The sequence below is a fragment of the Balaenoptera physalus genome (assembly GCF_965194825.1).
Source record: "Balaenoptera physalus genome assembly, chromosome: 2".
Taxonomy (NCBI): Eukaryota; Metazoa; Chordata; class Mammalia; order Artiodactyla; family Balaenopteridae; genus Balaenoptera; species Balaenoptera physalus.
The window spans coordinates 9710377-9722942 of NC_138883.1; the positions used below are offsets into that span (position 1 = coordinate 9710377).

Sequence of the window (12566 nt, forward strand, 5' to 3'; positions counted from 1 at the left end):
GGCTTTGTTGTTCACAATATTGACAACTTCCTTCAGCCTCTAACCCGCCAGTGGTGAGCTTGTGCTCTCTGGATTATTCTCTGGGCATCAACCTGCAAAACAGACCTGAGCCAGGGCCTCAGGATTCTCACCTGTGATTAGGAAAGCCCAGGCCCTACTGATGGGTGTGGTCAGAAACCCCTGATAAACTGGTAGGATCAGAGACCCATCTTTTTTTAAAGCCCCAAAGGAAGGAGAGAAAGAAGTTTGTGTGAGACGCTCTCTTCGTGTTTTCTTTCCCAAGTCTCCTGAGCAGAATTTTGTGAATCAAATTTGGATTTGAAAGTTTACCTTGGGACTTCCCTGGTGGCGCAGTGGTTAAGAATCCGCCTGCCAATGCAGGGGACACGGGTTCGAGCCCTGGCCTGGGAAGATCCCACATGCTGCGGAGCAACTAAGCCCGTGCGCCACAACTACTGAGCCTGCGCTCTAGAGCCCATGAGCCACAACTACTGAGCCCACGTGCCACAACTACTGAGCCCATGTGTCGCAACTACTGAAGCCCGTGTGCCCAAAGCCCATGCTCCGCAACAAGAGAAGCCACTGCAATGAGAAGCCCATGTACGGCAACGAAGGGTAGCCCCGCTCACGGCAACTAGAGAAAGTCTGCGTGCAGCAACAAAGACCCAACGCAGCCAAAAAAAGAAAAGAAAAAATTTACCTTGACTTACTTGATTTCTCCTCTCCTCCCCCTGAAGAATGGAGTTTACATTTGCAAAGGGTGGTAAAGAATGAAGAGGCGGAAAATGTGACAGAGATGGATGTGGCCTGCAGTCCTCAATATTTACTCTCTGGCTCTTTACAGAACTTTGCAGACCCCTGATCTACATACTCAGGTTTTGTTTGCGGAGTAAAATGATGACTTAGGGCGGTGACCCTCAAACCCAAGCGTGTAGCAGAATCACCTGGAGCTCTGGTTAAAATGCAGATTGCGGCCCCTCCCAGGGTTTCTGATGCAGTTGGTCTGGGGGAGAATTTGCGTTTCTAAGGAGTTCCCAGGTGATAATGCTGTTGCTGGTGGTCCAGGGACCACACTTTGAAAACCAGTGCCTCAGGCATTCACCAAGGGCAGGCATCCTGTGGTCAGAACAGAGTTAAATAAATAACCAGTCTCTTAAGGGTTTCTCAAATATGCCCATTTGAACCAGTCAGTAGGGTATTTTGTTGCAGAAAGATGCAGAAACGCTGGGTAGCAGCCTTATCCCCACACACTATTTCTAATTAGTAATGGATAATTGTCTTAGCTGTCGTGGTCCTTGATCGCCGATGTCAGTGCTCTGTGTTTGTCCAAAGACGTGTTAAATCTGGAGGTTTGGTGGTGTTCGTGTAGTACACAGACAGACCTTGGGCATTTACCATCTGTTCTTGGAAAAGGATGACTTTCTTACTAGTTGTGTGTCCTGGGCACGTTACGTTGACTGCTCTGGAATTTCTTTACCAGAAATATAGAGATAATAGAAGAATCTGTGATGTGGGGTTGTTGTGAGGATGAATACTTGTAAGGAGCTTAGAATAGTGTCTGTGCATGCTAAGTACTGTGCACGTGTTTATTAGACACACTTACATACACTTTTGCATGTTGGGGTCCCTGAGAGGTGGCCTGAGGCAGCACCGAACAGCACAGGTGAGAAAGAGAAACAGGCCCACGACGACGGCATCAGTAAATAACATGTTGCATCCTATTTGGACACTCTCATTAAGCTTATAAATTGCTTCTCTCCAGGTAAAACTGGTTAGCATCGACGCGGCAGAAATAGCAGATGGCAACCCCTCTTTGGTTCTCGGGCTGATTTGGAACATAATCCTCTTCTTCCAGGTAAAATCATTTCTTTCCTATAACACATGGTAATGATCTCCAGCAACACAAGAGTGGAGCTGGATGGAGGGAGACAGTGAGATTTCATTCCTAACAGATTTCGACTTTTCTGTTTCCTGGGAAAGAACTAGAAGAACCTGGTTGCTAAAGATTTTGAATTCCTGTGATTCTAAAAGTGATGTGAGCTCTGTTCTCCTCTTGGTACTTGAAGAGTTAAATATTTACTTCGAAAAGTAATTTTGTTCTAAAGTGTCACAAGAGCTGGGGAATACTTCCAACCAAAAATTGAACTTGGTAGAGTTCTTTTCCTAAAATGACTTGTGTTCATCAGAGACGGTTAACGAGCCTGTACAAAGATAGCTCTAGGAAGAGGTGTGTGTGACAGGAAAGACCTTGTTTTTCCATCCTTAGCACCCTCAGCCTCTATCTGGAAATGCAGATTTTATAGAGCAAGGACAGGGTCTGTGGCTGGAGTATGAAGGGGATATTTCAAACTGTGCTCAAGTTCTTTTCCCTGAGTAGGAGGGAGTGAGCTGATGTTTTATCTTCTAAAATCCCCCTCTTTTGAAATAGAAAATCATGGCTCATTGCTTAATGGGTCTCCCAAGCATAAAAATGATCTGCACAGAGGCTCATGCTTACATTTCAGAGAAGAATGAGCTCAAACAAGGCTTGGAGACAATAGCCTTGAACTTAAAAAAACCAAAGGCTCCCTCTGAGCCTCAGTTTCCACATCTGTGAAATGGTAGCAGTGGTCCAAATACGTGGTGAGCACCAAGAGATGCTACGTGGGAAAGCCCTTTGTCAGTTGTACAGTGTCATGTACAGGCTTCAGTTACTGACGTTTGTTCTTCAACTCCCTGATAGACTGGAAACGTCCTGAAATGTGTAAAAAGTCCTTAACTCCACTCTGGATCATCGTTCATTTATTTGGTAAATGTCTAGTGAGTTTCTCCCACGGGCCAGGCTCTGAGCACACAAAGTCTTGCTCTCATGACTTTCTGGTATCTCAGACAAGTCAGTCCCATGTTATAGAATTCTGTGGCGCAGGCCATGATCAGCATATGCACAGAGTGTTGTAAAAGCTCCAAGCTGGGGCAGCTATCTCAGAGGGGGCACGGGGGAGGGGAAAACTTCCTGGATAAAGTGACACCAGAGCAGGGTTTGAAAGGATGAGGAGGAGTTCGCTAGACCAGTGCCTCTCGGACTTTATTGTGCATACCAATCACCTGGTATGGGGGTGGTATTGAAATGCAGAGTCTGATGTCGTAGGTCTGGGGCGGGGCCTGCGCTTCTGCATTTCTCACAGGCACCCCACGGTAGGAGCACATTTGGCGTAGCCAGGAGTTCAGTGTTGGAAGGGAGGGGCACCCTGGCAGCAGGACCTGGGCGAGCATAGGCGGTGGGGCTTGAAACAGCATGATGCACTCCGGGAGCGACGGCCATGAAAGGACGGGGTAAGGGTAGGTGGAGTCAGGTCAGCAAGACCTCAACTGCAGCCTCTGGCCAGAGCTAAAGAGACTCCAAGAAGAGACGGTTTTCCCTGCAAAGCATCATTGCACGCACCACAAGCCACAAGAAGCAGCCAGGCCATCATGAGTACTGCCCTGACCCCTGACACACGACCCTCAGGAAGGGGTTTCTCCTGATCTGGAGAACCAGTTCTGCACAAGCTGGTCCCTCCAGCCGGGGTCCACGAGGGACCGTGCTGGGTCTGCCTCTGGGATCTGAAACGCCGTTTTCCTTCCAGATTAAAGAACTCACCGGCAACCTCAGCAGAAATTCTCCATCTTCCAGCCTGTCACCCGGCTCGGGGGGCACAGACTCAGACTCCTGCTTCCCACCCACGCCCACCGCAGAGAGGAGTGCGGTGATATCGGTGAAAGACCAGAGGAAGGCCATCAGGACACTGTTGACATGGGTGCAGAGGAAAACAAGGAAGTAAGCCGCACGCCCTGTTCCCCAGCACTCCGTGCTGCTGCCAGGCAGGGGGAGGAGGGCTAAGAAAAGGGGCATCACCGTTTACTCAGTTATGTGCCCGGCACTTCACATAGACTCTCAGAAAAGGGAGTTCTGTCATTTTCTGTTTCTGCACACAAAACTGTACTCGCCCAATGTTTGGTTTGCAGAAAGCTGATGATAGAATTTGAATAGAAATCCCGGGAGCCTTCAACACATTAAATCCCAATGTGGGGATGGCCCTTGGATCCTAATAACATGGACACATTTATTATTAAGCTTCTGGGTATCTTTCAGAGTCTGTACCTACTTAAAAATGAGTAACAGTAAAGGCTGCAACCTATCAGAGTCAGGTCTGGCCCTTCCAAAACTGAGACAGCTGAACTGAAACCAAGTTCCTGGCCTTCTGTTTAACCCCTTCCAGATTGGGGGGACCCTGGTGAATCTCTTACCTTTCTAAGCTGCATCTGTAAGATGGTGACTTACCATTCACCCCCTTATGGGAGAGTTAGGGTTAAATGAAATCAACTCTGTGAAAGCACCTTGCAGAGTACCAGCACTTAGTAAGTGCTCAGCAACAGATCCTGGCTCCCCAGTGTATGGAAATAAAAGATGGCAGGAAAAAATAAAAGATGAGAGAGAAGTTGGATCTTTGGGGTTTTGATTAAGGAGTTAAGCGTGAAAGAGTTGATTAATGTGAGCAACCAGTATATGGTATTTTAAAATAAATCAACCAAAAGTGAGCTCATTGCCAGGAGTTAGGGTGGCTATAACAGAGAGGAAGGGTCTTTGCGGGGAGTAGAACAGTCTGTATCGCCATTGCGGCACTGGTCACAGGAATGGCTGCTTGTGACAAAATGTCATGGCACTTACACCATCCCTGTGACACTGAAGCTAATGAAATCCTAATTCGGGCTGTGGTTTTAATAGCCCTGTACCCACGTCGGTGTCCTGGTTCTGCTAACACATGCCGGTAACGTAGGATGCTGCCGTTGAAAGAAGCTGGGTGAAGGGTCTACAGTGGCCCTTTGTACTGCTGTTGCAACTTCTTATGAATCTCAAATGATTTCTAAATAACAGGATTTTTTTACAAGAGAGTTCAGGGATCACAGTTGAGAGATTGACAGGGACGGATGTGGTCTCAAGGGACGGAGTCCAAAGGAAATTAGTGCCTGGCAGGATTATCTATCTTTGTCACTTTTAATGTTATGATTTTATTTATATTAATCATGACATTAGCTATCCCTTAGTGAGTGGCTTTCATGTGCCATCTGCATTACACATTAGATCGTTCACGTGACGTGGCCGTTTTGGGGGATTCAACCTAATACTTGCCCATGACAGCTGCCCTGTTTTATAAATGAGTTTGAGGCTTAGAAGGTCTGTGACTCAAGGCCACAGCACCGGAAGCACAGAGGGGCAGCCGGAGTGTGAACTTGGGTCTTTCGGGCTCCATTTTTATTACACAATGTGTCTATGCTGCATTTTGAACATCACTGATAAAAGGAACAGTGTATAAAATGACTCCATATATATATGTGTATAAATATATATATATCTGGGAACTGGGAAACACAAGGTCCTATTATGTCTCCTCGTGTGACGTACACCTTCCTATCCTGTTTGTCTGGAAATGGAAATACCGATGGTTCAGTGCAGCTATCCCAATCCTCAGGGCCTGGGGCATGTTGGCCTCCCCAGGTCAGCAGCTCCCAGCCCCGCTCGGAGGCCAGCGAGGCATCCCCGAGTCTGCTTACTGACCAGCACTGAGCCTGCTGCTTTTCCTCAGGTATGGCGTGGCGGTGCAGGACTTTGCAGGCAGCTGGAGAAGCGGGCTGGCTTTCCTGGCAGTGATCAAGGCCATCGACCCCAGCCTGGTCGACATGAAGCTGGCGCTAGAAGACTCCATGCGGGAAAATCTAGAGAAGGCTTTCAGCATCGCTCACGATGCCCTTCACATCCCCAGGCTCCTGGAGCCAGAAGGTAGATGTGGTTCTCTCTCTTTCTCTTTCTTCGTAATAATTTTTTTTTTTCCATGTGTGTAACACCTGCCGTCCAATCTGGAGAATACAGACACATCTAATGAAGTCATTTTTATGTCTCCTGTATTCCTGCCACTGAGATCATTTTCCCAGTATTTTTCCTTACATCTAATTACAATTTTCTTTTCCTAATTGGGATCATTCAGTGTATGTACGGTTTTGTATCTTACTTTTTTTAAACCTAACGTTATAATTGTGACATAAGTATTTTGCATGCTGACAGGAGGTCTTTCTTACATATTTTTATTGGCTGCATAATGGTCCATTTAGTGGGTGTACCAAAATTTACTTAGCTCTTTACTACTGGTGGACATCAAGGTTGTTTCAGAATAGTCATGTTTATATATAACACTGCAATGAACATCTTATTGGTTAAAGCTCAGTGTGCATCTCAGATTATTTCCTCTAGGACCAGGTGCCGGCAGTGGAATGACAACAGCTAGAAAGTACACACCTTTTTAGGGCACTTGGTTATCTCTGTCAAATCGCCTTCCATGTGGATTAGGCTAATTTAGGGCTCCCTCTGGCAGCGTGTGAGGGTCCCAGCTCAACAGACTCGCCGATGGGGCGGGCAGCGAGCTGGCTGCCGGCAGGGAGGGACTAAGGCAGTTAGGGAATAACAGAATATTGGGTACAAGGAGAGCTGGATTCTTCATTCCAGCTTCTCTGCTCATCAGCCGCTTGTGAGACTTCACTCAAATCATTCCCCTTCTCTGGGCCTAGACTTACTGAACTGTACAATAAAGAGAAAAAACCTCCCTGGTCTGTGGGATCCTTCGCCATCAAGCACCCCAAGATCCCATGTAAAAACCGCATGTTCTTGTTGGTGGGAATGTAAATTGGTGCAGCTGTTATGGAAAACTGTATGGAGGTTCCTCAAAAAATTAAAAATAGACAATCATGTGATCCAGCAAACCTTCTACTGAATATATATCCAAAGGAAATGAAATTTAAAAACAAAACAAACAAAAAAATACAACCTCAGGAATTCCCTGGCAGTCTAGTGGTTAAGACTCAGTGCTCTCATTGCTGTGGGCCTGAGTTTGATCCCTGGTCAGGGAACTAAGATCCCACAAGCTGCACTGCATGGCCAAAAACCCCCCAAAAACAAAAAATGGCCCCCCAAAAACCCCCAAAAAAACAAAAACAAAGGAAATGAAATTGCAGTCTTGAAGAAATATCTGCACACCAGTGTTCACTGCAGCATTACTCACAATAGGCAAAGCATGGTAACAACCGACGCGTCCATCAGTGGATGAAGAGATAAAGAAAATGCTGTGTGTATGTACAATGGAATATTATTCAGCCATGGAAAAAGAAAGAAATCCTGCCATTTACCTCAACACGAATGAACCTGGAGGACATTATGCTGAGTGAAGTAAGCCAGGCACAGAAAGACAAATACTGCATGATCTCACTTATACGTGGAATCTAAAAAAACCAAACTCATAGAACCAGAGAGTATAATGGTGGTTACCAGGGGCTGGGGGTTGGGGGTGGGGTGGGAAAAGTAGGGAAATGTACAAACTTTCAGTTATAAGATGAATGAGTTCTGCAGAGTCTAACATACAGTATGGTGACTATAGCTAATAATACTGTATCGTGTACTAGAAATTTGCTAAGAGATTAGATCTTGAGGTTTCGCAGCACACCAAAAAAACCCAAAAAACAAAAAAGGTAACTCTGTGAGGTGATGGATGTGTGAATTAACTTGATTGTGGGAATTATTTCACAATGTATATGTATGTCAAACCATCATGTTGTATGCCTTAAATATATACAATTTTCATTTGTCAATTATACCTCAATAAAGCCGGAAAACAATTTTTTAATTACAAATGTTTTAAATAAATAAAATAAAAACCGTGTTTTGCATGTCCTTCTAACTCCTGTGTCTCTCTTAACAGACATCATGGTTGACACGCCAGACGAGCAGTCCATCGTGACTTACGTGGCTCAGTTTCTAGAACATTTCCCGGAGTTGGAAGCCGTATGTCTGTTTTCCTTACCTATAATTCAGAAACCATACATTTCCATCAGCTGGCCATCACATGAAGCTTGGGGTTCGGGCTGTGTTGTTCTGTGTGACAGCCGTAAGGATCAAAACTCAATCTCAAGTGCCTTGAGCGTTGCTTTGCCACTTTTTCATTTCAAAACCATAGATAACATGTATGACATTTAAAAACAGAGTGGGAAGTTAGGCACACCTCTTACAAACCTCTTCCTATCCCAAACTTATTAAGATTAGAAGAGATGCCCACTTGTAATATGAATCAGCTACTTGATTTTCTTTTTTTAAAAATTAATTAATTAATTAGTTTTTGGCTGTGTTGGGTCTTTGTTTCTGTGCGAGGGCTTTCTCCAGTTGCGGCGAGCGGGGGCCACTCTTCATCGTGGTGCATGGGCCTCTCACTGTCGCGGCCTCTCTTGTTGCGGAGCACAGGCTCCAGACGCGCAGGCTCAGTAGTTGTGGCTCACGGGCCTAGTTGCTCCGCGGCATGCGGGATCTTCCCAGACCAGGGCTCGAACCCGTGTCCCCTGCATTGACAGGCAGATTCTCAACCACTGAGCCACCAGGGAAGCCCTGCTACTTGATTTTCTAGATGTCAGATGGAACATTTTAGCAGTCTACCAGATTTTATCAGAATGTGAAAAATTCTAATAGGCAATGACCATTCAAAAGCATGCCTTTTTATTTTCAGAATCTGAGTATACTTGGTGACAGATTTTTTTGGAGCAGAATCAGACCTTTTAGAAGTTGTCATGGCTCTGTTGAACCTCCAGCCAACCCATGCATACGCCCAAGATGATAGTAACAATGATCACCGGGATAACGACAGTCCTTTATTGAATTTATTGGAAACCTGCTGAACACCTACTGCTGGCTCAGGGGAACTTAGCAATAAACAAGATGGATGAGGTCCCTGACCTTTTGTAGCTTTGTTCTAATAGAGAAAACAGTTGACAAGTCAGCAAACACGTCATCATTTCAGGTAGTTAGACGTACTAGACAAAAAAGAACAAACATAACGAGCTAATACTTGCAGGGAGAATGGGCTGCTCTTTTCGCTGGAGGCTTGTCAGGTAACCATCCCTTGTGTCTCTGGGCTGACTGCCACCTCTGCGATTCCACTTGACTTGGTATCATTATTTTCATTTTGTAGAAGAGGAAACAGATACTCGAAGAGGCTTAAAGAGCTCTCCAGGGTTGCCCAGCTACCAAGTGCAGAGCTGGGGTTTGATCCCAGTTCTCTGCGGTTGCAAAGTTCAGGCTTTTAGATTCCTTACAACATATGCTGAAACTGAGACCCCATTTTGCATAGCTCAGAAGAGCCAGACTGAGTCTTCCCCAGGATGTGGCTTTCATTCCAGTCCCTACCTATGTGTGTGTTTCCCATCTGTTTCTGGCCCACAGATCACTTTCCAGGGTGCTTTAGAAGCAGGCATTCCATGGGCTGGAATGTCAGTTTTTCCACTTGAAGCTGTGTGACCTTGAGCTGCTTACTTAACCTCTCTGATACATGTCCGTATGAGATGCCATCTGTAAAATGGAAAGATGACCCACATTAGAGAGTTACGTGAAGAATAAATAGATACATAAAGTACTTACTCCTGTGCGTGGCACAGCAGTTGATGCCCAGAAAATGGTGGTGATATTATTTTGTAATTTAATCTTCATAGGCCATTACTAAATTCTGAAATACTAGGCACCAGGGCTTTTATTAGCCCTGAGCTCTTAAGCTGTAGGCAGAGTTTAAAATTAACTAAAATTTATGCTATTTGTGTGAGTCAAGGTCACGGCTGGGATTCAGCAGATCTGACACTTGCATCTCCCCAGTGCTGGGGTCAGAGACTAGGGCTGGGGCAAGAGAGATTGAACAAGATATGATACCTGGAATAGGTCATCCTGACTCATGGAACACAGTACCTCACCACAGAACAGTCCATTTACATCCCCAGGGGAATACAGATGAGCCAACCCAGCTAATCTAGACTCCCATTAAACCACTGTTTTTCTTAAGCTTAACAATTCAGCTGAGTTTAGTACATTTCAGTAAACATTCATTAAGCCCTGACCCCGTACCAGACACTGTGCCTGGCTTTATGGCCCGACATATGGTTTATTTGGGTAAACGTACCATACGCACTTGCAAAGAATGTGTCTTGTGCAGTAAAAGCGTTGACAGTCTTTAAATATCAATTAGGTTGAGTTGGTTAATATGCTGTTCTAATATCCTATAGACATACTGACTTTTTTTTTTTGCTTTTCCTTTCAATGAGTGTGAGGGAGAAAAGTTAAAAATCTCTGACTTATGATTGTGGATTTGTTGCTCTTCTTAGTTGTGTCAGGTTTTGCTTTATGTATGTGGAAGCTCTGCCATACATGTATAAACATTTAGGACTGTTGTCTCTTCCTGATGACATCATTTTATTTTTATTTTTATTTATTTATTTTTAATTAATTAATTAATTAATTCACTTTTGGCTGTGTTGGGTCTTCGTTTCTGTGCGAGGGTTTTCTCTAGTTGCGGCAAGCGGGGGCCACTCTTCATCGCGGTGCGCGGGCCTCTCACTGTCGCGGCCTCTCTTGCTGCGGAGCACAAGCTCCAGACGCGCAGGCTCAGTAGCTGTGGCTCACGTGCCCAGTTGCTCCGCGGCATGTGGGATCTTCCCAGACCAGGGCTCGAACCCGTGTCCCCTGCATTGGCAGGCAGATTCTCAACCACTGCGCCACCAGGGAAGCCCTATTTTTATTTTTTTTTGTCTTGTAGTATCCTTTGTCTGACAGGAATATAGCCATACCAACTTTCTTATGATTAGCGTTTGTGTGATACATCTTTTTCCATCTTTCTCCTTTCAGAGTATGCTTATGTTTAAAGCACGTCTCTTGCAAATAGTATACAGTTGGGTCTTGTTTTTTATCCATTCTGACAAGAATTAGTGTGTCATTTTATTAGTGTATTTTTTTTACCATTTACTTCATGTAATCTACCATCTTGATTGTTGTTTTTTATTGGTCCTATCTGTTCTATGCTCCTTTGTCCTTCCTTTCTAACTTTTTTTCTGATTATTCAATTACTTTTTTGGTTTCCATTTTATCTCCTCTGTTGGCTTTAAAACAACATCTCCTTGTTTTATCTTTTTAGTAGTTTTCCTAGGGGTTATAATAGTCATCCTGAACATAACTCAGTCTACTATGGATTACTATAATACAACATTAAATAAAATGCATATTTATATATTTTTATATATGCAACTATTTCATTCCACTCACCTCTTCTCCATTCCTTTGTGCTTTTATTGTCACTGACTTTCTTCTGCATATGTTTTAATCCTCAATGCTCTGTTATTATTTGTGCTTTAAACAGGAGACTTTTTAAGACAACTTTTAAAATAGTCTTTTATATTGGCCGTACATTTACCATTTCAGGTACTTTTCATTCCCCCCTTCAGCTCCAGGCTTTCATCTGTGATCCTTTCCTTCAGCCTGAGGAAAAACCTTTGTATTTCTTGTAGTGTAGGTTAAGCAGTTATTTTAGACTCTTTATTTACTAGTTCTAACCCCAAGTTATCTTTGGGTCTACTTCTAATGACTATTGTTTCTCCTGATTATGGGTCTCTTCTCTTGCTTATTTGTGTCTTAAATTTTTTTATTTTATGCCAAATCTGGTGTATAAAAGAGCAGTACAGTTGAGGTAGATGACATTTTTCCCCCAGAGAATATAGCCCTTTCCCAAACAAGGACCTACAATGAGGAGCTGATCATTTTGACCTTCTCAGGAGTTGATAAGGGTTCTGTTGCAGTTTTATTTAATTTCAGCCCTCCAGTTTCAAGTAATTGTATAATGAAGTCAATCCACTCTCCCTACCAGTGCATTGGGAGCCAAGCTCTGCAGTACCACCGAGATTGCTCTCTGCTTTTCAGCCCTGCTCTCAGCTGCTGCATCTTTTTGTTTCTAACTGAAGTGTAGTTGATTTACAATGTTATGTTAGTTTCTGGCGTACAGCAAAGTGATCCAGTTACATACATATATTCTTTTTCATATTCTTTGTCATTATGGATTATTACAAGATATTGAATATAGTTCCCTGTGCTATACAATAAGTCCTTGTTGGTTATCTATTTTATATATAGTAGTGTGTATATATTTACCCCAGACTCCTAATTTATCCCTCCCTTGCCTTTCCCCTTTGGTAACCATAAGTTTGTTTTCTCTGTCTGTGGGTCTGTTTCTGTTTTGTAAATAAGTTCATTTGTATCATATTTTAGATTCCATGTATAAATGATATCGTATGATATTTGTCTTTGTCTGTCTGCCTTACTTCACTTAGTACGATAATCTCTATGTCCATCCATGTTGCTGTCAATGGCGTTATTCCATTCTTTTTTATGGCTGAGTAATATTCCATTTGTGTGTGTGTGTGTGTGTGTGTGTGTGTCTGTCTGTGTGTGTGTGTCTGTGTGTGTGTGTGTGTGTGTATATATATATATATATATATATATATATACACCACATCTTCTTTATCCATTCCTCTGTTGGTGGACACTTAGGTTGCTTCCATGTCTTGGCTATTGTGAATAATTCAGCTGCATCTCACTTAGCAAAAGTCCCTGTGTGGGAGAATTAGTATATGAAGAGAACTAGTTTTGTGCTTGGGCCCCTTCTAGATTCAATCTCTCATGCCGGCCCACACAATCAATAAATATT

General features: G+C 43.8%; 1 protein-coding gene across 3 annotated transcripts in view; it reads left to right on the forward strand.

Moving 5' to 3' along the window:
* CLMN (calmin) overlaps positions 1-12566 on the forward strand; it is a 123804-nt gene that overhangs the window by 89455 nt on the left and 21783 nt on the right. For all 3 annotated transcript variants that reach the window (XM_082448301.1, XM_082448300.1, XM_082448302.1), the window contains exons 5-8: positions 1763-1855; positions 3606-3796; positions 5604-5797; positions 7764-7846. In XM_082448301.1, the coding sequence (XP_082304427.1) occupies positions 1763-1855; positions 3606-3796; positions 5604-5797; positions 7764-7846 (561 nt within the window). The remainder of the gene's footprint in view (positions 1-1762; positions 1856-3605; positions 3797-5603; positions 5798-7763; positions 7847-12566) is intronic.